Source organism: Aspergillus lentulus (genome assembly GCF_001445615.1).
Source record: "Aspergillus lentulus DNA, contig: Alt12, strain: IFM 54703, whole genome shotgun sequence".
In the NCBI taxonomy this organism is placed as follows: Eukaryota; Fungi; Ascomycota; class Eurotiomycetes; order Eurotiales; family Aspergillaceae; genus Aspergillus; species Aspergillus lentulus.
The window spans coordinates 169,056-193,912 of NW_028322115.1; the positions used below are offsets into that span (position 1 = coordinate 169,056).

The 24,857-nt window shown below is 51.6% G+C and overlaps 11 protein-coding genes across 11 annotated transcripts; 6 read left to right on the plus strand and 5 right to left on the minus strand.

Moving 5' to 3' along the window:
• Window positions 1-292: 292 nt before the first annotated feature.
• Window positions 293-2,471, plus strand: ALT_6010 (regulator of G-protein signaling domain-containing protein; the record flags this gene model as incomplete). Its single annotated transcript, XM_089600006.1, has 6 exons — window positions 293-439; window positions 494-604; window positions 653-1,038; window positions 1,087-1,151; window positions 1,208-1,310; window positions 1,646-2,471. The coding sequence occupies 6 exons, from the start codon at window positions 293-295 to the stop codon at window positions 2,469-2,471; spliced, it is 1,638 nt and encodes a 545-aa protein (XP_089455468.1).
• Window positions 2,472-2,741: 270 nt separating this feature from the next.
• Window positions 2,742-3,194, minus strand: ALT_6011 (putative MBL2-like secreted peptide; the record flags this gene model as incomplete). The annotated part of the gene is made up of 2 exons (XM_089600007.1): window positions 2,742-2,886; window positions 2,932-3,194. 2 exons carry the CDS (start codon window positions 3,192-3,194, stop codon window positions 2,742-2,744), a joined length of 408 nt encoding a protein of 135 aa, XP_089455469.1.
• A 1,119-nt stretch (window positions 3,195-4,313) lies between these two features.
• ALT_6012 (serine hydrolase domain-containing protein) lies at window positions 4,314-5,525 on the plus strand (the record flags this gene model as incomplete). The annotated part of the gene is made up of 1 exon (XM_033555743.2): window positions 4,314-5,525. The coding sequence occupies one exon, from the start codon at window positions 4,314-4,316 to the stop codon at window positions 5,523-5,525; it is 1,212 nt and encodes a 403-aa protein (XP_033411634.2).
• A 307-nt stretch (window positions 5,526-5,832) lies between these two features.
• On the plus strand, window positions 5,833-7,467 carry ALT_6013 (putative amino acid permease; the record flags this gene model as incomplete). The annotated part of the gene is made up of 1 exon (XM_033555742.2): window positions 5,833-7,467. One exon carries the CDS (start codon window positions 5,833-5,835, stop codon window positions 7,465-7,467), a length of 1,635 nt encoding a protein of 544 aa, XP_033411633.2.
• Window positions 7,468-7,791: 324 nt separating this feature from the next.
• On the minus strand, window positions 7,792-8,115 carry ALT_6014 (uncharacterized protein; the record flags this gene model as incomplete). The annotated part of the gene is made up of 1 exon (XM_033555741.2): window positions 7,792-8,115. One exon carries the CDS (start codon window positions 8,113-8,115, stop codon window positions 7,792-7,794), a length of 324 nt encoding a protein of 107 aa, XP_033411632.2.
• Window positions 8,116-9,175: 1,060 nt separating this feature from the next.
• On the plus strand, window positions 9,176-10,565 carry ALT_6015 (Zn(II)2Cys6 transcription factor domain-containing protein; the record flags this gene model as incomplete). Its single annotated transcript, XM_033555740.2, has 2 exons — window positions 9,176-9,274; window positions 9,327-10,565. The coding sequence occupies 2 exons, from the start codon at window positions 9,176-9,178 to the stop codon at window positions 10,563-10,565; spliced, it is 1,338 nt and encodes a 445-aa protein (XP_033411631.2).
• Window positions 10,566-10,753: 188 nt separating this feature from the next.
• On the minus strand, window positions 10,754-12,319 carry ALT_6016 (putative feruloyl esterase; the record flags this gene model as incomplete). The annotated part of the gene is made up of 2 exons (XM_033555739.2): window positions 10,754-11,074; window positions 11,123-12,319. 2 exons carry the CDS (start codon window positions 12,317-12,319, stop codon window positions 10,754-10,756), a joined length of 1,518 nt encoding a protein of 505 aa, XP_033411630.2.
• Window positions 12,320-14,006: 1,687 nt separating this feature from the next.
• On the minus strand, window positions 14,007-15,578 carry ALT_6017 (flavin monoamine oxidase family protein; the record flags this gene model as incomplete). The annotated part of the gene is made up of 1 exon (XM_089600008.1): window positions 14,007-15,578. The coding sequence occupies one exon, from the start codon at window positions 15,576-15,578 to the stop codon at window positions 14,007-14,009; it is 1,572 nt and encodes a 523-aa protein (XP_089455470.1).
• Window positions 15,579-16,368: 790 nt separating this feature from the next.
• On the plus strand, window positions 16,369-19,057 carry ALT_6018 (putative MFS-type transporter C530.15c; the record flags this gene model as incomplete). The annotated part of the gene is made up of 5 exons (XM_033555736.2): window positions 16,369-16,496; window positions 16,597-16,731; window positions 16,795-17,901; window positions 18,058-18,221; window positions 18,273-19,057. 5 exons carry the CDS (start codon window positions 16,369-16,371, stop codon window positions 19,055-19,057), a joined length of 2,319 nt encoding a protein of 772 aa, XP_033411627.2.
• A 354-nt stretch (window positions 19,058-19,411) lies between these two features.
• Window positions 19,412-23,395, minus strand: ALT_6019 (CHAT domain-containing protein; the record flags this gene model as incomplete). The annotated part of the gene is made up of 1 exon (XM_089600009.1): window positions 19,412-23,395. One exon carries the CDS (start codon window positions 23,393-23,395, stop codon window positions 19,412-19,414), a length of 3,984 nt encoding a protein of 1,327 aa, XP_089455471.1.
• Window positions 23,396-23,745: 350 nt separating this feature from the next.
• Window positions 23,746-24,786, plus strand: ALT_6020 (uncharacterized protein; the record flags this gene model as incomplete). Its single annotated transcript, XM_089600010.1, has 3 exons — window positions 23,746-23,882; window positions 23,932-24,117; window positions 24,171-24,786. 3 exons carry the CDS (start codon window positions 23,746-23,748, stop codon window positions 24,784-24,786), a joined length of 939 nt encoding a protein of 312 aa, XP_089455472.1.
• Window positions 24,787-24,857: the final 71 nt, after the last annotated feature.

The window sequence follows — 24,857 nt, forward strand, 5'->3', positions numbered from 1 at the left end:
TTGGCCGATCCGCGAATCTCAAGTCTTGACGTCATGAACGCAACGTTGCAACGGCAGAGAGAACCATCCAACCAGACGGCACCACCACCCAGACTTGAGAGCAAAACGGTTCATCTATAGAGTTTCCAGCCGGCCGGAACTGTCTAATAACCCCACCTCGTATCATAGATAAGTTCTGTGGAGCTGGAATTGCTCGTCCAGAGTCCGACTCCGCGAAATTCTATCTTCTCCTACACTTGGCGACCGCAGAAGACATGCGGGATATCATACCTCTCTCGCAGGCCTTACGACCATGGTGAGTGGCCGGAGTGAGGCAATTGTGGTGGTCACGGCCATATTCCTGGCTCTTTCCTTGATCTCGGGCAGTTTGAGATGTTTCGTTCGCTTTCGCTTGACTCATGCCGCGGGCTGCGATGACTATATCATGGTAACTGCAATGGTGAGTCTATTCCTACCCATGTAACAGGGCAATTCTGAGCAGACTGGAACGCAGTTCTTCAATATCGGTTTCGGGACGTGTACGATACTCGGCGCGACGTTTGGCATGGGCAAGAAACTGGTTCACTTTGAGGACTCGCCGCAGAACTTTCGCAAGGCCATGCTGGTGGGTGATATGGATTTGCGACGCAAGCTCACTACTGACGGACCGCAGTGCTTCTGGCTTGGACAATTGTTCTACGTCGTTACTTCCGTCCTCGTGCGATTGTCAATCACCGTCACCCTCGTGCGCCTCACCGTTGACAACCTCCACCGGAGCATCCTTGGTGCCGCCACCATACTGTCCATTGTCGCGGGGACCATTTTCTTCTTCTTCACCATCTTCGAATGCACTCCGGTCGATTATTACTGGAACCGAATGACGGAAGAGGGGCATTGCATGAACATGGATAGTCTCCTGGGGATCGTCTACATGTACAGTGCGGCTGCTGCGGTATGCGACTTTACGATTGGACTGCTGCCCGCCTTCATGATCGGGAGGCTAAAGATGGACCGACACACGAAGATGGCCGTCATTGGCATTCTATCTATTGGATGCGTGTATGTTACTTCTCCTGCTCGACCTGACGAAAGCTGACATTGCCCCAGTGCTAGCACCGCGGTCATTGTTCGTATCCCGTTTCTCCATCTGTCGAAGAGTCGGGAATTTCTATGTAAGAGGCTCTGAGACCGTCACTGGCAGTGATGACGGACTGACTGACTTTCGCAGACGAAACAACGCAGGTTTCGATATGGTCGAATATAGAGACCGGGCTGGGGATCACAGCAGGGAGTTTAATGACCGTGCGACCCTTTTTGCGGGCGATTGGATGGTTACATATAGACTAAAGTAGCTAGACCCGTCGAATGTGAACCCAGGTTCAAGCATCCAGTAGAGAAGCAGCATATGCCAAGCGAACAGTATAAACCTGGCCAAAAAGTCCAACGCAGCGTGTCATTGATGGAAGACAGCCCCATCCCCTCAGAACCCCAGATCCGCCAAGTCCGAACCATGGCACGCGCCTCCACTTTCATCATTGGCTGCAGAGCTAATCATCATGTTACTTTATAAGACGCCAATACACGAGGCCTGAAATAGCCGTTTCTACTAGCATTAACTATGTGCAAACCCACCCTATCCACCATCCATGAGGGACCGATCAGGCAGTCTATATCACCTCCAACCCCAGCTGGATGACATCCTAAACGATGTGGCCCCCTTCCCCTACACTCTGGGCGCATTCATTGCCTTCCTCTCCGAGCACCAATGTCTAGAAACCGTCGAGTTCTTACTAGAAACCGAACGCTACCGACGCATCTACCACTGGCTCGAGCATAAAACCGAGACATGCGAGGCCGTCCGCAAGGCCCATCTCTCCGGGCTCTGGAACCGCCTGATCAACCAATATATTCGCCCTCACGGGGAGCGCGAGATTAATATCCCCTGCGACATCCGATCGCAGCTGATGCAGCAGTTCCACAAGCACGGGGATGACCCTCCTCCACCCGAAATACTCGATCGGGTCGTGAATAACATCAAGGAGCTCCTGCGGGGTTCCATCCTCATACCTTTCCTGCGAAGATCATCCGCGACTGCGCGCGTCCAGCCGCTCTCCATGCCGTGTTTGAACAATCTATTGCCAGAGGAAGCTATGTCTGGGCCGTTTGTCGCGGATGATATACGGGTGAATCGATGCGCGCGAGAGGATTATCCTTGCGGTCGGAGTGACTCGACACGTCGGTATGGATTCTATGGCGAGCCGGGGTCGAGTTCGGTGGAGGACGACGGCGAGTATGCGAGTAGTGCGGTGATGTCTTCTGCGTCGGACCGGTCGGATATACAAGATTTTGCCTTCAGAGGGAATGAGGGGACGACGAACTCGCGGACGAGAACGGTCACAGACCGGACTTCTCAAGAGGATAGGAAACGTCGCGGCTGGCGAAAGAGGTTCAAGGAGGGGTTGACGAAGCATCTTCCTCGGTCGTCGGATTGATCGAGATTCTCCTGTATAACATATTGAAAAGATACCCATGACGACTTTTTGCGTTACGGCGTTAGTGGTGTTTCATTACTGGGAATCTTAGAAGCTAGGTTTAACGCCAGGTATTGTCTCCATCTCGACATCATATTCACGGGGGTATAGGAACGTGGACTTGAAGGCGACTCTCATAGTAATACAACGACCAGATGACATCTAGGTTCTATCATCCAACCCATATCGGTTCTAGCAGCATATCATAGGGACATCGAGGACCGCCGCAGCTTAATCGCATTTGGGGAGTTTTTCTAACATCATCAGCCATGTCCAGATACCAGGAACAGGGAACATACTGCTCGAGCAATTACTATCGGTAAAGTACCCATTGACATAGCACGTCGTCTTGAGATAAGTGACTTGGTCCCAGGAGCTACTCCATTAGCATCAGCTCATCATAAGCAGGTGTCATACTCACCAAACCCCGTTGTAGCAATCACCGTGCTTCCAGCATGCAAAGGTGAGTTTATCTCCCTTGGGGAACCCAAAGATCGCGCCCGCGTCTAGCTTCGCATCGTACCGGCAGTTGACATAGTGATCGACGTTGACAATCTTGCAAGTCTGCGCCGATACGCGCTTCTCAAGGTCCAGCTCTCCGTCCGCTTCGGCTTCAGGATCCGCGACGGGGGCAGCGGCGGCCAGGAAGGGGAGGAAGGCAACTGCGAGAGTGAGGAACTTCATTTTGTTTCTGTTTCTTTGTTAACTGAGACTGGCTTCGTCATCCGAGAGGAATGCTGAAAAGCCGTGTTCTTATACATGGGATCGTCATGGCCTCTCGTATTGCGCAGCCCGCTTCCTCGTGTTCCTCGCCGGATGCTGCTATTCATAGGTAGATAGCGCGAATTATCCGATGTTGCATCCTCGTATCCGGCCATTTTTAGTATCCTTATATTGCTGGTTTATATTGATAGCTAGCTAGGTTAAGGCACTGCTGCAGAGAGCTTGTTTATCCATTCGTCAACTACATGTGAGCGGAAGGGAGTTCGAACAAGCTCATTGTAGATAAACTATGATGGCGTCAGTATAACAACAAGAATAAGACTGTACAGTACAAATATTCGACACCACGCAATTATATCGAGAAGGAAACATATTAAATCAGTAATTTCTGTCCCTTGGGCTACTCTAGTGTTTCCTGTTTTGCCTTTCCAGAGACGTCCGGGGAACAAGCGAGTATAACGATATGGAGAAATTATTGGGGATTGTCGGTGGACAGGTACTTCAGTACAACTTCTTTCTGGGGAAACTGGGCTGTAGATGAGTAATAAGATCTGTTCTGCTAAACATTATTAAGATAATCACTCTGGCTTCGAGAACGTAGACAATGTCAAAGCGAGGAGGCCTATCCGAATCAACACATGGAAATGGGAAGCACCATCGTTAGATAATACATGGAGAGTACGTGCTAGTTCTTGTAATAGTACGAACTAATCTAATTTCAATCTATTGGATAGCCAGCGTGAGAAAGGTCAGTGGATCTCATCAAAAATTAGATCAAGAGTGTCCACTCCGCCAAACTCTGGATATAACTATATTGATATCCCAAGATAGAAAAGGCATCAGTCAGAAACCCTTGGAAACATTGTTAATAAAGTGAGTCAGTACCGAGACACATTTTAATTATCCATATTGATAGTGGGGGACTGAGATGGAGTAAGACATGAGTCATGCAAGTAGTGCTTATTCCCCAGCGACAGGGTTTTGAGGCCGCGTATTTCTGGTACAAATAGAGTGACTGAGGGGTACAGGATGAAATAGTCTCTGCACCCCAACCACTTCCAATTAACGACAATCGTCCAAATGGCCGATGATATCGAAACTAGCTTCCAGGCCGCCATCGATGCTGGCAAAATTAATGGCGCCGTGATTTGTACCACTGACACTGATGGTAACTTTGTTTACAACAAGGCTCTGGGCCAGCGTACCTTGTTATCCGGCGAAAAGCGCCCACAGCAGCTCGACGATGTTCTCTACCTGGCCTCGGCAACCAAGCTGGTCACCGCCATTGCTGCCCTGCAGTGCGTCGAGGATGGACTACTTAGCCTAAACGGCGATCTATCGTCTGTCGCACCCGACCTGGCTGCCAAGCAGGTCTTAGCTGGCTTCTCGGATGACGGCGAGACCCCTATTCTCGAGCCCCCGGCCCGCCCTGTCACGCTGGAGATGTTGCTCACCCATAGCTCTGGCCTCTGCTACCACTTTCTAACGCCTCACATCGGCCAGTGGCGCGACAAGTTTGCACCTCCCCAAGAGGGTGAGAGCCTCTCGGTTGAGGAGATGTTCCGGTATCCGCTCGGCTTCCAGCCTGGCACCAGCTTCATGTACGGCCCAGGGCTTGACTGGGCCGGCAAGGTGGTGGAGCGGGTGACGGGGCTCACACTCGGCGAACGCATGCAGCAGCGCATCTTCGACCCTCTCAGCATCAATGACGCTCAATTCTACCCCGTCACACGCGAGGACCTGCGGCCCCGACTCGTGGACCTTAACCCGGATGATCCTGAAGCCCAAGGGCGTGCGGTGCTCGGCGGCAGTGTGGACATGAATAAGCGCGGACGCGGTGACTTTGGTGGCCATGGACTCTTTATGTCAGGGGAAAGCTACATTAAAATCCTCCACTCGCTGCTGGTCAACGACGGAAAGCTGCTCAAACCCGCGACTGTTGACGATCTGTTCAAGCCTCACCTAAGTCCTGAAGCAACAGCAGGACACCAGGCTGCTTTGGCATCTCCTATGGGCCCCTTTTTCCGCGTAGGCCTCGACGCTGGGACAGAACTGGGACAAAGTTTGGGCGGCCTGCTCACCCTGCAGGATCTGGATGGCGGGTACGGGGAGCGGACATTGACCTGGGGCGGCGGCCTGACTCTGGTCTGGTTTCTCGACCGCAAGAACGGGTTTTGCAGTGTTTGCGCCATCCAAGCCTCGCTGCCGTTCAATACGGACGCGGTGATGGCGCTAAGGCAGACATTCCGCCGCGACATTTACCGCAAGTATGCGGCGTTCAAGGGGCAGTAGCTGTCATTTGATATTAGCGGTCACGATAAACGAATATAAATAGAAATGTTTATAAAAAGATGAAACTGCATGATTTGGACGGCGTTGTAACCATATTAGAGTCATTACGCGGAGATGTCCGTCATTAAGCTTCAGGATTCCACGGTAGCGTCTGGTAGCGCCAGATATACCCACAAATGTAATCTCCGTTAGTCTGGGCAACCTCGGAACTCCTTGGAGCGGGGAAAACTCGACTTTTCTTCCGTCCTGCTCCTGGCTGGGGTTTCTGGCCCGTATACGCCGCTTTTGGTCGGCATCTATCACAACCATGCCTACTGAATCAGAATTAGGGATTCAACTTTCAGAAGGAGAGGGGTCTAGCGCATCCGATGGGGACATAGGTTTCATCAGGCGTGGCTTCAGAGAAGTGCATGCTGTCCGGCAAGGCCTGTACCAGCGCCACATGCAGATGATCGCGCTCGCTGGCACAATTGGCACCGGTCTATTCCTCAGCTCCGGCCAAGCCCTTGTAACGGCTGGCCCACTGGGTGCATTTCTTGCCTATTCGATTGTCGGCCTTGCTGTTTCAAGCGTCGTCCTGACAGTGGGAGAGATGGGTGCGTTAGTACCCCTTAGCGGCGGTCTCGTCCGCTATGCGGAATACTTCTTCGACCCGGCCATGGCCTTTGCCAACGGATGGAATCAAGTATACTTATACTCAGTTACTCTCCCTGCTGAAATAGTAGCAGCCTCGGTTCTGATTGAATTTTGGACCACCGTCAACAACGCAATCTGGATTACCGTCTTCAGCGTCCTGGTGCTCGCTACGGCGCTGGTATTGGTCAGGATCTATGGGGAGCTCGAGTTTTCATTCGCCATCTTGAAAATTCTGCTAATTGTTGGAGTGAACATCATGGCGCTGGTGATTACTTGCGGCGGAGGACCAGATGGTGAATCCATTGGTTTCAGATACTGGAGAGACCCAGGACCTTTTGTTCAGTATCTTGGGATTGAAGGTTCCCTCGGCCAGTTCCTTGGTTTCTGGACAACTCTGAATAATGCGGTCTTTGCATACTCGGGAATCCAGAATATCACGATTCCCGCGGCTGAGACCAAGTTTCCACGACATTCAATACCAGAGGCAACCAGGCGCGTCTTGTACCGCATCTTCCTCTTCTATGTCCTGTCAATCTTTATGATGGGCTTGGTCGTTCCTTCTAATGATCCCACTCTTCTTCGACTGACTGGCACGGCTTCTCAGTCCCCATTTGTTATCGCTGCTCGCCGGGCAGGGATCAAGACCGTGCCCTCAATCATCAATGCTGCTATCCTCACTTCCGCCTGGTCCGCCGGGAATTCATACATCCTGTTTGGATCCCGGATTCTGTATGGCATGGCGGTCCATGGCCATGCTCCAGCCGTATTCAAAAGGCTGAACCACTTCTCTGTGCCTTATGTGGCTATTAGCTTTATCGGGCTCTTCATGTGCTTGGGATATATGACCCTCTCCCACTCATCAACCATAGTCTTTCGATGGCTGCGTGATGTCGTGTCGGTCGCCACGTTAGTAGACTGGATAATCGTCTGCATCGTCTACCTCCGATTCTACTACGGTTGCAAGAAGCAAGGCGTCGACCGACACAAAGAGCTTCCATGGGCCGCGCCTTTCCAGCCCTACTTTACCTGGGCATCGCTGATCCTGTTCACCCTCTTGCTTATTACTGGTGGCTTTAGCACATTCATCAGCGGCCACTGGGATACGGAAACCTTTGTCGCATCGTACATTAACATCCCAGTAGTCCTCGGACTATACTACGGGTACAAATTCTGGAAGAAAACGCACATCATCGCTTTGGAGAATATACCGCTGGTCGGTCTAATCCAGTTCTATTTGAGCCACGATGAAGAGGAACCGGAACCACAGCCTAGAAAGGGGCTCGCTAAGTTTAACATTCTTTGGTAGCTGCCATGATACTGTTACTGTCCGGGCAGATGAGGGAGTGTATCCTGGACATAGAGTATTCCTTGTATATAGCTTGGAGGTAAATTTGGATATCTACCACAGGCATTATCAATAGATGATTATGTACATTGATTATGAACCAGCATCTGGTAAATTCGCCATGAGAGTATCTTCAACCGCCGCAATCCAATCCACTCCTGGCTGCGGACAATATCCGTTCACTCCTCATAACGACAAATCCATCTGAGCAGACGAGAAAATGCTCTGATAGAAACAATCAGCCATATCCGCTCAATCACATTTCAAGCACACATACCCGATGACTTAATCAATCTCATTAAGCCACACCCGAACGGTATCAATCCCCCTACGCGCCGCAAGGATCCGAAGCACAGCCCGAATATTCCCTTCCACAATCTCAGTCTCTTGGGGGAAAATATCCGAAGGCTGCCATGTCACAAAGGCCTGGGTGATGGACCGCTCTCCGCTTTCGAGATAGTAATCGGGAATCTTGGGGCGAAGACTGGTGTAGAGCGACGCGGCGAATTCCTCAAAGGAGGAGACGTTTTCGTCGACGAGAACCACATCGTTGGTGCGGGTATCGTCGGTGAGGTAGATGACAATGGGAACGAGAGTGTCAGTGGACATTTTGTGGTTGTTGATAGTATTTCTGATGTGCTTGGAGGTATGAGGGAGCGATAGGATGGTCGCAGGAGGTATATATACCCCATGTCCTTGGTATTGAATATGCTCGAGGCGAGTCTGCCTTGTGAGACCTAGGTCGTAATGCTTGTCGTATTCGCAGATTGGAGTCTGATAAAGGATGCGCTACGCTCGGAATACGAGGGCAAAAGCGCCGTGTCTCCAGATATCTCTCGTATTCTGGGGACAGAGCTCGCGTATATGCAAGCTAGTAATCTGCCATAATCACCTAGCTTTATCCAAGGTTAGATTGTGGGTGTTCCTGCTGTGAGAGCCTCAGGGGAACGAGACAAAAACGCCTTGCTCGGTTGCTAGTTTGGACAATGGAGCAGGCATCTGAGGAGTCTCCATGTTCGTGCCTCAAAGAAAGTATCGCCTCGGTCTCCTGTTGACAGGTTCTCGCTTAGCCTGAGGCTTTCGTGGGTTTATTCAGCTGTTGTACTTTCCTTGGGAAATAACTCCTCTGATCAGAACTGTCTGGAGGGCAGCCGGACCGAAGAATAACAAGTCTAGAGAATTGCACGCCTCGGTCTCAGAACTACCTTTGCGATAACGGTTTAGTAGGATTATAGACTGTGTCCAGATCATCGAGGGTTGGCCTTGGAAAATGGCGGATATTACCCATGTTGACGACGGTTACCCTGACCGGTGACTACACAGACTGCCGTAAGGAAATCCTGCATTCTTACCTACGGCCCATTGTTCGTCAAAAGCTCATCAAGTTGTGGTCAGCCAGCAAGATGAATCTTTCAGTTCCTAATCTGAATTCTTTAGTTTATTCAAATGAGGCCAGTAGCATAGCTTTTACAAAATATTTTAGTATTGACATCCCGTACAATCGGACCTTGACCGATCCCCACCTTCGATCGAAAAAGGGACGGACCAACGAGACACCGAAGAATTCATTTCTCTGCTGGAGCAATCTTGCGCCAATATTTTATTCAGCAGTGTGACCTTTCCCCTCTAAACTTATTACCTACTACTAGGCCCAATCCGCGACTACAGGATGCCTCCGAGACTTGGCCCCTACACTGGCAAGGTCTCGCGGCGATCCCATCAGAAATCTCGTCTCGGGTGCCAAAACTGCAAAAGGCGCAGGGTCAAGGTTAGCCTCCTACACAACCAATGACGCCGTCTACTAAAACAACGTACTCTAGTGTGATGAAGTGAAGCCTAGTTGCGGAAACTGTCTGCGTCACTCAGTTGACTGCGATTATGCCTTGAATCCAGAAAGGTCTTCCACTCCGTCCACAGAGGAGGGAGTCACACCCACATCGCACAATGGCAGCTACACCTTTATCTCCTCGTCCCAGTCTAATTTCAGTCCTCCAAGGAGAGGACGTAGTTCACGTCCTCTGTCAACACTGCAGCCTAACGAGCCAAACCCCCTGTTGGATCAAGCTGTGGCAAAGAAGCCGTTCCAATTCACGGCCACTGACATGGCCCTCTTCCATCATTTCATCACATCAGCTGAATTGGGAGGTTCTCAAAACCACATGCAAACCCAGCTGTCTCAACTAGGGTTCACCTTCCATTATGTTTTGCGTCTTCTCCTCGCGTTTTCAGGCTTTCACCTGGCCCGCACCTCGGCCAACCATTCATTCTTAGGCTCAAGGAGTGATTTGTACGCTGTCGCCGAACAGCACTATGACCTCGCTGTCCGCGAGGTCACATGCGCGATTCCACAACTAGACGCAATCACTAGTCCAGCACTTTATGCGTCTTCAATCTTCATATTTCTCTGCTCGCTTGCAAAAGGACCCCTGCCTGGGGAGTATCTAGCTTACCGCGACGACGGTAATCCAGGGTGCTTGTCCTTATTCATGGGTCTGCGGTCAATTTTGGAGATTTGTAGCGCAACTCTCTCGGTCAACTTTTCCTCTATCCATGCTGAGGATCCAGAAGACAAGAATTCCCAACCCGAGGAACCTCCTATTCGCATTGAACAACAGGTCTCGCAAGTATATAGAGACCACCTGGCCCAATTACGGCATCTGATATCGGCAACTTTCTCAGTCAGCGGTCCCGGGTATACAGACTACTCCCAGGCGCTGGACCGACTTTGTCACTGCTACGATGTCGTATTCGGTGGCTATTCCCAGCTGCCAGAGGCTCAACTCTGGCCCCAGATCTTTAGTTGGTTATATACACTGCCGGATCTCTTTCTAGCAGACGCACAACAGCGCAGGCCAGCTGCCTTGGTGGTGTTTGCCTCTTTTGCGGTCTTGCTGAAGCGACTCGACGCGGCGTGGTTTATCCGCGACTGGCCTGAACATATCATGACTAGCATTTTTAGCAACCTTGATGAGTCTCATCAGGGATATGCCCAGTGGCCCATGCAGCAAATAAAGCGACTGTCCAACGGTTTACATTTGTCAAGGATAGATGTTCCTTGATGGATTCGTCATTCAAAAATATCGATGGATTTGTATTCTTTCGCTATTCTATCCCACTCTGCCGCGTGGAGTACGCATACGTGAATTGAGAAACTAAGTTAATAGGATTACAAGTGTTCGATCAAGAAAAGGACAGGTCAGGAGTAAAAATGGGTACAGGTCTTGTGCACACATTTGCAGACGCTAGATCAATGGACACAACGGAAACTTCCAACGTCGGAGGCATTTCCACCTTGCTGGATCGCTTTGGCTGGATAAGGGCACAGAATCCGGTCGTGCGCTCCATTCGTCCCATTGACGCGCACTGGGAGAAACTCGGGGGCAGTGCCATTTTCCACCCATTTCCTCAAGGCGTCAAACGCAGTCGTTGGCTGCCCGCCCCTGCCACCAGCACAATGGGCCAGACCCGGAGACTCAAAGTACCGGTAGAAGTCTTGTACGTCAGGGATCAACCGGCTAACTGCGCGATAATAATGCTCTGTGCCCTTTGTTGGAATGCTTTGATCGGCCTTGCTCAGTTAGCTAGGAACCTGCTCAAATGATGTTCAATGACTTACCATGCCATGGTATGTGAGGAGCTTTCCTCCGGCTTTCTTGAACGCGTTAAGATCCGGGTCATTAGCAGCCATAACATCAGTGTATTCCTTGACAGCGAGACGGAAAAGCGTGTCATATTCCTCATGACTCAACCGGGTGACGTCGAAGCTCTGGTTCTTGAGCACAAACAAGCTGAGCCACTCGTCCGGGGTAGCTGTGATGTTTTGGCCTGGCGCAACTCCCAAACTAGAGATGTCCGAACCTGGATTCACGCCATACCAGAGGAAATCCCCGGCGACAGTCCTAGGCCCTGACCAAGCCGCTTTCGCGGTGACAGCTGCTGCTCTGCTAAGCTGCATGGCTTTTCCAGTAGCACTGCAGGAGAAAGTCTTATTCACCGCGCTGAATGGGTCAAAGTCACAGTTGTCCGGGTCCGAGATGATAGCATCCACAGTCCCGTCTTTGGGATCGCAGAGTTTGACGGCCTCCTCAGTCAGGAACTCCAATTCACAGCCCAAGGGAGACTGCTCCCCGGCCCAGAGCGGAGCAAGGAGCGGGTAGTAAACCCCAGTCACAAACTCAGGCCACGACTGCGCGGGTGCAGAAGCAACAATTCCATCATAGGCGTGCGGGTACCGCTGCGCAAGCATGAGACCTTGGCGTCCGCCGTGCGAGCAGCCACTCCAGTAGGAGTACGCCGGAGGGACGCCGTAGAAGCTGCGGACGAGGTCTTTGGCGATAATTGCCTCGTCGTTGAGGGATCTGTAGCCTAGATTATGGAGGTATTCCAGGTTGACATTCCCGGGGCTCTTCAGAGCCCAAGTATCTGGCATGGTATCCCCGAGACCTGCGTCTGTGGTTGTGGTTGCATAGCCCTCTCCGATGGCGCCGCCCATAAAGAACTGGGAGAGCACGAAACGGCCTGCACGCCAGCCACCTCCGCCGGTGGCTTGCAGGCGTTGGTTCCAGTTGCGTGGCAGCCAAGTCTCGACGGTAATACGGTCGTCATATCCTGGGTGAGTGTAGGTAACTGTCACGTTGCAGAAGTCCACATTTTGCACCGACTGAGCACCATGGTTGTAGTTGAAATCAACAGGCACATCGAGGGTGAAGTTGTTGACCCATGACGCCTCGAGGGAAAGGACTTGGGCACCGTATACTGCTGGTGTGGCAATCGCGGATGGGGAGCACTCTATGGCCGGGCCGATATGGCTCATGATTTCGATATCGCAACGGAGGAATGATGAATTGTTGAAAGTTCTGATTTTGTATTGCAATAATGTCTAATCCTGCAGAGGCCATATCGTGGTACTTATACTCCTGGATAGGTGCCACAATATTAGCCCAGACAGTTTGATATTGAGCGAGTACCTGCACTGGCACACATACGAATGCGAGCTGCCTGCTAGAGTAAACGCTGGCAAGACATCCGGAAATGTTCCACCTAAACTACACTACGCCTTATGTCTTGGATCATCCTTTGGATTGGGATGCCGAACCCTACCTAAATGTCAGAGTGGGTCTCTGACCAAAAGGGAGACTCGTTTTCGAACAAGACCCTGTGGCTGAGACGAAGCCTCCACGCGGGACAAGAAAGTCGGATTCATGTTCTTCACGAAACACTTTCCCAAATGTGGGTCGCGAATAGTAAAGTTTAGCTATGCTACTGGCAATGAGGACTTCACTTGGTTAATCAACAACTCAGGAAATTTAGAAACTCCACTTGGCCAGGATCCACCAGGCTACCCTAGCCTCCCCATTCCCCATAGTCCTATTCCATATTGGGAAACTCGATATAACGAATGCGAACTTCCAGCCTGGGGTATAGGGGCTAAATTCTATAACATTCATGTCAGGATAATTGGTTCACCAGGGGTATATAAGCTACCGCTTTCAGGGAATCGGCCAGATGTTCCTCCGATCCTTCCTCCTGGTCACTGAGTGCACACCGGAAACTACGACCAAATCTCATATATTACATTCCCTCGAATTTCAAGATGGCATCAGTCGACAAGACTTACCGCTCAGTGCCAAAAGGGCCGACGGATGACCCTTTCGAATCAGATGCGGCCAGAGCTATCACCCACAACCCAGAATGGCATTATTCACTTTTTGATTGCTTCTCACCAGGCTCGCTCTGTGCGTATTCCACGTCCTTTTCGCCCGCCTCAAGCTGACTTGATATCAATCAGGCTTCACAAGCTGGTGTCTTCCATGTCTTACCTTTGGCAAAACCCAGGCCAGGGTCCAGGATCCCACTCTACAAAACTATAGTAGTATTAACTCGGAGGTAGGTACCCTCGGATGATACCAATGGTTTACCAATCTAACCCTCGCCTGCAGTGCGCTATTTTCACTGTTCTCGCCCTCGGATACTGTCAATGGATCATTCAAACCATTCGGCGGAGTGAAATGCGCCAGAAGCATGGCATTGCGGGATCCTGTCCTGGAGACTTTCTGGTGTGGATGCTGTGCATTGATCCAGGAGGAGAAGGAGATGGAGTTGCGGACGAGACCTGAGCTCACTGGGTATCAGACTACGGCGCAAATGGAGTATCCTTAAACATTCGGATATTTTGTTGTTGGTATGGATGTTCTGCTTTGCTTATTTCATTTACTTTGAGCCTGGTCTCTGGCACTGGCATGACGCCAGCTGCTTTCCTTTACCATTTTCGTTTTCAAATTTTTCTTTCTTATATTTGTGGATATATATTGCCTGGATGAGAGAGGGGTTTATTTATCAATATTGCTACTGTATAGTAATGACTACGTCTATAATAGTATTGAGTCAATGAAGGTAGTAATCGAAGATAACTTAATCAAGCACACTTAGTGCATCTAGAGCAATCATATATCATGTTCTTAATTAAACATGCTGTTTCTACTTGTCATTGTTAGATCAATCTATGTCTTCGAACAAATTGCCGTCGCTTTCCCACTCTTGGCCATCCATGCACTCTCCAGATCCTCCACGTACTGCACATTATTATGCAGCGGAATCGAATAACTGCACCTTTTCTGCCCACAGGGCCGTTGCACATTGCCGCCCCCTTTCTTCACCCGGGAGTACTCCTCGCCCAACGACCTGATCTCGCTAACCCCCAACATTTCCCCCACCGTCTGGATCGCCGAGTCCACCACCCCCGCGATCCAGGTATGATGTCGACTCAAATGCTCTCCGACAAAGTAGACACTGCCCTCTGCGCGGCGGGAAGATCCATAAAACCGGCTGAATTGCCTCGGGAGAAACATTGCATCCCCTGTGGCAGACTCTTGGCTCCAGCAGACGTCAAAGGCATCGATGAATTCGTCGGAGATGCTGACGCCGGTGTCCTCGTAGAACCTCTGCAGATCGTGTAACACTAGAGACACGCGCTGGTCCGGAGGGAGCGAGGCCATCCGGTACGCATCGTTCATCCAGCAGTACAGCAGCAGCACACCGGACCGCGAGCTTCCAATATCATTCGAAGGATACACGATCCAGCGGAAGCGCAGGTCCGTCACGCTCTGTCCGCCGAGACAAGGGGTTGGCAGCTTCTCCCAGAAGCGGGTGCGGAAGTGTAGGCCGATCTTATAGAGGGGTTCGTAGTGCGTCGCATGCAGGGCCTGCTCTTTCATGAAGGACCAGGTGGGGCGTTCGATGATGCTATGCAGCGCTGCAGGGGGGATTGCCAGAACGACTTTGTCAAACGTGGCAGAGTGTGCACTAGTAGACAGCGTGATTGTTCCGTCTGGGTTTTCCTTGATCGAGTCGACCCGCGCGTTGAGGTGGATGTGCTCCTGGCCGATGAGGTTTGCTGCGCTCTCGGTGAGCCGCGACATGCCCCCGCGGATTGTGCTCCAGTCCCGGGTATGGAAGTCAAGATTCTGCATCATGATCTCTGTGCAGCTCAAATCGTACTGATTTGTCTGACTGTTTATAAGTTCGACGAAGTCGATCACCTCGTGCGGCCACCCATCTACGAAGCGCAGGTACGTCCGGAATGACATCTCGTCGAGCTTCATTAGCTGTCCAAACCCAGTCTGGAAGTCCTTGTGAAGCAGGCTCAGCCACGGGGTGACGGCCTCGCCCAGCAGTTGTCGTGCGGATTTCCCCTGATACTCCGCCGGCAGGCCACACTCGGCCGCGAGGGTGAGATCATCGACATTCGCCTTGCGGTTGCGGATGAAGGCGATGTTGTTGCGCTGTTCAAGGACGTACGGGATGAGTTCGATCTTGTCTTCGTGGCGCCCGTGGGTGTTGAGGTAGCGGATGAACTGGTACACACGCGAATGCAGACTCGAACGGGGGATACGCATCGCCCCGGCTTCGAAGTAGATATCTTCATCGGAGTTAAGGGCTTGGAAGCGATGAGTGTAGATGCGTCCGCCAATGCGGGAACCGGCTTCATAGAGAGTGACTCGGTGGCCTTCTCGTTGGAGAAGAAGTGCGGTATATAGACCGCTTACACCGGCGCCGACGATACCTATTTCCATTCTGGAGAAGATGAGGGGAGTGTAGGAAGATGGAGGAGAGAGATCACATTGATGCCCTTGAGGTGTAGCACCAGTCACTTCACTTCCATTGTAAGCAGATACTCCCTGATCCAGTATGGCTATTACTTGTTCTGGATATCGCTCGGCCACTCCGTGAAGTGCTCCACGGGTAAGAGTCGAAAGTCTGTTCTTTAATATGAATGGCGTAGATATGCATTAGTTTGGTTATTATGGTTTATCAAAAGTACAGAAACGCATTCAAGACTCAGCCGAAAGCTTGCGTTTTCCTCTTGACCATGAAAGAAACCTAGCCAATCTAGGTTCACCGCATGTAGATCCATAGGGTACTATTATTTGCTCATGACAGGGATTCTCTTTCTAAGGCTATCCAAACATGGTTACGGGTGGCGTGAATCTACGGTGAAGTAGCACCATTAATAATCACATAATGGGTAAGCTTTTGAAGACCAAGAATTGCTCCATGTCTTATATAGCCGCCTTGGCCTTGTGCAGGGCATGTATTAATTACTTGGAAAGGGAAACACACAAATCCCTGCCTCACACAGGCCAAGTGATGGTGAAGTCGTACCACTGAAGCATCACCGTCCCTGATCCATAGTTTGATTAATCAAGGCCGCTATATCCACTTCCAGGGGACGGATCTCATGGACCCCTCGGCGGAGGGCAGATCGCGTCATTAAACCCTGCGTCAGTATCAGCAGAACAGACATTAAACACGTCTCAACCCGCACTTCTTGACCAGCAGTTTGCTCGTTCATTCCTCGCAGCCATGAACCCGGCAAGTTGTCTCCCGCCACAAGCGGACATCGAAGCAAAAGTCCCCATTCCCACGGACGAACCTGTCCTGCTCGAGGAACAAGAAAACCCTAGATGCTGGTCTGCGCGGAAGAAATGCAAGTAAGAATTTAACGTCTTTCTGGACCTATACTGACGCCGAGACAGGGATTTGTACTGGGATTCTGGTGTTGATGACTGCGACGATCGCCTTCTGCTCTAGCATCTACACAGCCGCCATTCCGTCCATTTCACATGCGTACGGCTGCTCGTCAACGGTCGCAACGCTGGGCATTACCACGTTCCTATTGGGTTTCGCGTCCGGACCCCTGTTATTTGCACCGCTGTCTGAGGTCTGGTACGTACAGGCATGGCATTCGTTCATTTACTACAAGGGGAATCCGCTGACGCAACCGGTCAGGGGTCGCAATACAATCTTCCGGCTCGTTCTGGGGTTGTTCGTCCTGTTCCAGATTGGATGTGCTCTAGCTCCCAACGTGGCGTCGATGATCGTTTTTCGTTTCTTTTCGGGCTTTTTTGGATCTCCCACTGTCACTAACTCTGGCGGGTCCATCACGGATATTTGGCCCCAGGATAATCGGTCTGTGCCCCTGGCCCTCTTCTCCGCGGCCAGCTTCCTGGGCCCCGTCATCGCACCCACAGTGGGCGGTTTCATCTGTCAGTATACGTCGTGGAGGTGGAATTTCTGGGTGGTGCTGATCCTCAGTGGTGTCTGCTACGTTGCCATGACGGTGTTTCTTCCCGAGACATATCCCCCCAAGCTGCTGATGGACAAACGACGATCCATGCCGGGCTATTCCCCAGCCAATCAACCCCCCATCAAGGAGATGCTGTACACGACACTCACGCGGCCCTGGCTGATGCTCTTCACGGAGCCAATCCTGTTTTTGCTGTCCCTGTATATGGCTCTTGTCTACGGTATCCTCTATCTGGATTTCACGGCCTATCCTGTCGTCTACCGCGAAACACGAGGCTGGTCCGCGGGCATTGCAGGACTTTCCTTTTTGGGTATCTGTGTCGGCATGGCCATCGCCACCCTGATCTCGCCATATGTCAATCAAATCCATGGCATCTACGTGCGACGCCTGGGTGGTCCCCAGCCGGAGGCTCGCCTCCCGCATTTGATCGTCATCTCCTGGCTAATCCCCGTCAGCCTGTTCTGGTTTGCCTGGACGGCATCGCCGCCTACCCATTGGATCTCAGGTATCGTCGCCGGTGTGCCCTTTGGTTTTGGCCTCATCCTGCTCTTCCTAGGGATCACGTCATATCTGACGGACTGCTACGGCTCGTTTGGTGCGAGTGCTCTGGCAGCCAATGCGGTGCTGCGTTCCCTGTTTGGGGCCGTGTTTCCCCTCTTCTCGACGTCTTTGTATCATTCCCTAGGGACATCGTGGGCAACGAGTCTGTTGGGATTCGTGGCTCTGGCGATGGCGCCATTACCTTGGGTGTTTTATCGATTCGGGCCGCGAATCCGCTCGCGGAGCAAGTATCATCTGAAGACGAGGGAGTATGACGAGTAGATAGCTATATAAGCTGCGAGACGTTCTCCTCAATCACTCGTATCAATCCATCACTGCGTAGCCTCAAAAGATCAATGGTTTACCCGATATAATGCCCTCTCCTCCAATCGCTGACTTTAGTGATTTCCTCTGTGGTGACCCAGAGCGCAAGAAGAAGTGCACCGAGGCCATTGGACACGCTGCCGCACCGTGGGGTTCTTTCAGATCATCAACCATCCGATCCCACTGAGCCTGCAGAAGGAGATGTTCAAACTGTCCAAGGAGTTCTTCGCCCTTCCCCTCGACGAAAAGATGAAACTGGACAAATGTATCCCCTCTCCTTGCCTCTCAAACGTATAAACTTAACTAATATCCCCAGCCCAAAATGACCACAACCGCGGCTACGAAGTCATGTACGGTCAGATGATTGAAAAGGACACCAAGCCCGACCTGAAAGAAGGCTACTACGTCGCCCAGGACCTGCCCCCGGACCACCCGCAAGTCCTATCCAAGAAGTTCGCCCACGGACCGAACCTCTGGGCCGAGTCGCTGGCCCCGCACTTCCGCGACACCTGCATGGACTACCTCAACCAAGTAACCGCCCTCACCGAGAAAGTCCTGCAAGCCATCGGGGTGTCCCTGGGCTATGACGAGTCCTACTTTGACGAGTTCTGCACGGAGCCCATGGCCTTCTACAAGCTGCTGCATTATCCGCCCCAGCCGCCCGACGCCGACCCGCTGCAACGCGGTATCGGCGCCCACCGCGACTTGGGCGTCATCACGCTGCTCCTACAGGGGGATGTCCCCGGGCTGGAGGTGTGGGATGAGGAGACGCAGTCGTATTACCCTGCGCCACCGATCGAGGGGGCGTATGTGGTGAACCTGGGGGATCTGTTCCAGCAGTGGACGAACGACGAGTACCTGTCCAACGTGCACCGGGTGATCAACCGGTCGGATGTAGACCGGTACTCCATCCCGTTCAACTACAATGGGAATCCGGACTTTGTGATCCGGTGCATCGAGTCATGTCGCGCGAGGCCGGAGGATGAAAAGTATGCGCCTATCTCGGTGGATAATTACGTGCGACAGAAGTACAAGGACGTGTATGGGCGTGTGGGCATCTATTCGGTTGCTGAGCGGGCCAAGGCACAGGCAGTGGCTTGATCAGCGATATTGGTTTGCTAGGTCAAGGTACTATGTTATTTGTCATAGAAGTTGCGCAATATGTATAAGGCCTATCTACTGCTAATGTATAATATCATAGTCATGGTCGTTGGGGCATAGAGTGTCATAAACAGTGCACGTTGTAAGGTCATGAGCTCAGATCATCGTAAACCTAAGGCCCGACAGCGTCGGGAAAACAAGAAGCATCAGAACCCCGGTGCTCGTGTCCAATACATGCAGCAACACCATGCGTGTGTTGCACGTATTCAGCATGCACTCCTGGAGAGTTCTATATTCGGTCGACATTAAACCTTCAAAGATCAAGAACGCGATAATCGTCGCCCATTATCAAGCTTATTGCGTCACAAATCGCAAGCTGCCATATCCCATAAGCACAAAAGGTGCCCAAAAGAATGGACTAGACCAATCCAGCTGTTTCAAGAACATCTTTGTCATCGAGATCAGATAGTCCGCATCTGGCACAAAGTCCTTTGGGTCGCGAGAGTCACCGTCGCCTGAAGGCGGGGTCTGTATCAACTGATCGAGGTAACGGGCTGCGTGCACGCTGTCAAAGTGGCCTATTTCTGTCTGTGCCTGTCGAAGGGCATATGCAAGCGGCATCCAAGGTGCCTTTTTCAATATTCGATAAAACGATGTCATGAGAAGCATCGAGGCAAAATCGCTGACGTTACGGAGGGTCCCGATATACGCCTGGCAACCGCTACTAAGGATGACGTGGGAGAATCCCAGTACCTCGCTGCCAGTGGTCGCTCGACCTAGACCGCTTAGGCAGGCCGCGAAGACGAGAAGATTGACGTTGCATTTTACTGTGGACATGTCAAGGACGCGAAAGTCTTCTCCAATTGAAATAGACGAGAGAAGAGGGTTGCGATAGTCAACGTCGCCATGAGTGCCAATGTGAAGGATGGAGGAACTGCCCTCGACATACTTGCTGAATTCGGCTCTCGTCACATTCCTTGCATCAACTGGCCACGTTGAGAAAGTTTTCGCAATGTTCACCGCTTCAATTCCCGCCAAGTGCAAGTTAGCCTCTTGTCTGTCTCTCGTGGTACTGAACGCGGAGGGAGACCGGGCAAAAACCGACACGGTTGGAGCAGCCGATCGAGACTGGCGTTGAGAAACATGATGCAGGACTGCGAGACTAGGGACCTGTGACACTGCGAAGCGTGTCATGAGAGGCTGACCCTCCAAGAGAAGTGCTGAGAAGGGGAACGCGGTCAACGGATCAGAGGTAGAGAAGATGACATGCTTCTTCTGCCTGATTGTTTTCTTGAACGGTTCGACCAGGTGTCTGGAGATTTGCTGGGCATATTCATTGAACATCTTTTTCCTTTGCTCCTCTTCATCCCCTAAATATCCAGTCATTTCCGTTAGAACCCTCATCATCTGCATGACAGGCTTCCGGATGTCGACGCTGCAAGTGCGATCTTGGTATATGTTCTGAATTCCATCGCTGGTCACGGCAAAGGCAACCATGCCCTGGTAGCCGAACGTTGCTTCTATCACCACTGCATCTTGGTCGATACTCTGGTACAGCAATTTAGGTGCTACAATCGAATTCGCCATATCAATGAAAGAGCTGGCTGTTGCACAAACTTCACTAGCTTCCATGTGGCTAATCTGGATGCGAAGCTCGCCGATCTCCTGTTCTTGCTCAGGTGTTCGGTGCCTCAAAGCGAGTAGCGTCCTAAGTAGCCTGCGTTTATGCATCAGTTCTAACAGCGGAGCCGAGGAATTGTGTTTATCTTGGTTATGAGCAAACTGCGTCTTTAGCGCCTCAAGCACGGCACGGGCTCTGCTTTCTTCTAAGAACAGCAGGGCATGTTCCTCCCATGACACGTCACCCGGATGACCGTGATCAAGCCTTTGCAGCATATGTAATGGAACCCTTGCATCGGTGCACTTGAGACAAGCTCGAGCAAGATTGAGATATACCTCCACGATCCATCCCGGGCTGAACGTGCCAACTCGAGCGTCGACATCCGTAGTCTGTTGACGCCGAAGTTCAATCAGTTGGCGGGCTTCGAGCAAACGGCGGAGAGCGACCTGCGAGTGACCATTATACAGCATGGTCGCGCCATAGTAGCTCAGACGAAAGGAAAGGTCAATGACATTATCATCCATGGTGTCATAGAAGGCTGGTGCGATTTTCTGGATGATTTGAACAACGCGATAGGCCCTCGCCTCGTCCCGGGACAGCAGACAGAACATAAGCGCGTTGTCCGCCACTCCGGCAAAGGTAGATTTGACTCCGACGCCCTGCTGATAATCTTTCAGGTTACCTTGAAAGAGTGCATTATCGTCCATGCTGTCAAGGATCGTCCTTGCTGATGTCTGATCTCCAACGCTCCTGCAGAATAGGAGCCGATAGGCATTCCGGGCATAAGATGAGTCCGTGTTCTTTGTCTCATCCATGAACCGACGATATACTGCCTCGGCCCTTCCGATATCGCCTCTGTCGAGCCATTCTTGGAACGCGAACTTGGCGTCGCGAAACTTGGCAGCCATGGCATCTTCTACAACCCTTCTTTGCCACAAACCTTTAAGCCTCGTTTTAGAGCAGGATAATGCAGGGGAGACGCTCTGGAAATCCAAACGTTTTTCCATTCGCTCCCTCATTTCTCGAAAGCTTTCATCATTCTCCATTATCCCTGCAAACTTCGACTGCCACTCGCGCGCCAGCTTGGGATCTTCTAGACGCAAGTACATCGTGCTTGCCTTTGACCCAAAGGTTGAAAGGGTATTGAATTTGCTGGTCTGGACGATGAGTCGATCTGCCTCTTCCACCTTGGTGTCCGGGATGCTCTTGGCCACGGTGTCGTAATATTGACGAACTCTATCAACCATGCCTACGGCCTTGTCCACCAGGATTTTGAGCGCGGCCTGGTTGAACATTTCGCCTTGTACCCAGGCGCGGGAGACGACCGACTGAAACATGGGCAGGACATCTTCAATACTCTCAAAGATTTCATAAGCACATTCCCATGCCACGAGGGCATTGTCCATTCGAGCGAACGTGCACCATTCCTGGCGAGCGAAGCGGAATATGAGAAGACCAAGGAAGTGGCCCACAGACTGGTTCATTGCTTGCGCTGCCCATGTTCCGATGCCCCTTGCGGTCCTTTTGACACTGCGGTTATCCCCGCTGGTAATGTCGAGGAGGATCTGGTGGGCGGTTACAATGTGGCAATTGACTTCGTCTTTCCCGAAGAGTTGTTTTGACTGCTTTAATTTGGCACGGGCATCTTGAATAAGGGTAGTCCGACGCGAATCAGTTGGTTTAAGTCGCTGCGCCCCGATATGAAGGCAACACGCTTGCCGCAGCCGAACCGCTGCTTGACCTCTCCTACAGTTGGCTCTCCCGAACAACTTCAAAGCGGTTTCATAACATTCCTTGACTTCAGGGGAATACCGATCCTTCAGCTCACGTTCAACAGGATCCCATAAACTGTCCTCCCCGATGGCCGAGGTGGCGTCAACAAGCACCAGATTCAATGCCACGGGACTGGTGAAGGATGGACCTAGGAGACCGTCTCCTTTCATCATTTGACAATTGGCCATTCCCGCAAAATCTTCTTGACGGTGATATATTTTATATAAGTCGTTCAACGTAGTCATCCGGTCTGATGATTGAGACGCGATACGCAATTCCACAAGCAACCGAGCGAGGAAAGCTGCGATCCGCATCTCGCCGGCTTGTTCAGCGCTTTCACGGCGTTTGATCAAGCTGGCAGCATGTTGCGCGATTATCGCATGGGGGTCTCTGCTTGTATTATGGAACAAGCCACCGGGAAATAGAGGATCAAGCTCAGCATTCAGTTTTCTCGCCAGCATGGGGAACCACATGACCGCGCACAGGATCTGACATAAGACCTTATCGTGAATCGAGCCGGTTTCGAAATACATCCGAACTCTGTCCATGAACCTAGCGCTCATTTCTTTAGGACCGGAGATATCACTGAGCATGGCGATGTTCACCGGCTTTCCTCGCTCGTGGTAGAATCGAAGGGCTGGCGGGTATTGGCGCGTATAATCCGCCAACAGCATGTAGATGGTATATCGCAAGCCCCATTCTGCCGGCAGAGTGCCGAGCTGAGCATGCAATTTTTCTAACGCTCGATATGCTTCTGCTAGATTACCGGCGATGATGAAATAAATCGCGGAACGACGCAGGTACTCTGCCTTATCCTGGGGTTTGGTCGCGAAATACTTGGGACGACATCGCTGCAGTTCCTGCCAGGCAGCATTCAGGTCGCCCCGGTACTCATCTGGGAAGAACGATCCTCCACATATATCCAAAAATTGATTGAAATTCATTATAGAAACACATACATCACAATGGCATTGTCAGCGCACAGGCGCCGGACGGCTCCGGTGCTCATAAGTGCCCATTCCGTCAAGCGCTACTACATCGGGATCAAGGCGAGACGCCGTCTCAGCCACCGCAGCTATCCCAGCCAGTAGATGATAATCAACCCCCGCGCCCATCAGGCGACAAGATTCGACAGAAATTCGTCTGGCTCAGATGTCCCCATCCGTCCCGCGTCGACTCTGTGACCTCTCAGCGCTTAACGTATCTGAGATCGGTTAGCAGTGCTACTGGGGGACTATTTATTTAAAATCTATTTGTAATTTCAATCAGTTCAACAACGATATTGTATGTCAGGATGGATGCTAGTGATGACTCCTCGTTCTATCTGTACGGTATGGGTGAAAGGCCCGAGGCCCTTACCCTCGGGTCGTTGGTTCTAGAAAGATACTGGGAACCACTGGTTGCAAGACATTATACCCACGAATTACTAAGGTCTGTGCCCCTACTCTCTGGTACAGTCATCGTCTAACTTCCTCGATAGCCAGCAAGCACTCCAGGAGCATGCCTACGTCAGCAATCTGTCCAACGTGGTCTTCCATGGGCGCTCTCGCTTGACACCGGGCGTCAGCCTCAGCGGCGGGGACATCATCGATCTCACTCTCGCTTGGAATAAGGACTCTGAGCGCGTCGTAGTAGCAAAAAAGGGAGCGCGAATAATCCTGAAGGAGTACGTTTCCTGACCCCTCCACGGCATCCACTATGCATCCTCACATGGCACAGTCCCGAAGGATTCTTGGCAACATCAGTCCTCAGCAATCCCAAGGCGCAGGAGAAGCTCAAACTATGGCTTTCAGCCGCTCGGAGTGCCTACGTCCTGAACTTCAAGTTCGCACGTCGTCCAAAGGTGTGGATGCTGACTGGACTTTATCTCCTTGAAGAGACGCGTACAATGGTCTCTCGCCATAATTCCAGTAAGATATCCGCAGGGGTTTCCGCTTCCATTGTCGGTGCGCTCTCAAGCGTACCGGTGGGCGGGTTTCTGAGTCTCGGCGAGGGTAACTCCTGGGAGATGACTATGGAACTGGCTGAGCAGCATGTTTGGGCTGCTCAGTACCGCTTACTAGATGCTCATTTTGTCAAGGTGGGCAAGGGAGGTGCGGAGAGCGTGAAGCTACCACTTTCAATGGGGTTGTATCGTGATGTCTTGTCCGTAAACACTGTTAGAGGCGAAGGAACCGACGAAGTGGAATTACAATTGGAGAATGAGAAGCAGGCCCATGACGAATCGGCCCAGAATGTGGAAGATCAGGATAGTGAGGAGCTGAAGGCGTATGAGAAGCGATTAGAGGAGGCCATTTCTGTTTTTGAGAAGGCTCCATCGCATTTTTTGAAGTGATATAAGATACCGCCAGATTCTATATAGTGACAATCCTCTGCACTCTCACTGTCGTTTTGGAAGTTACGTGA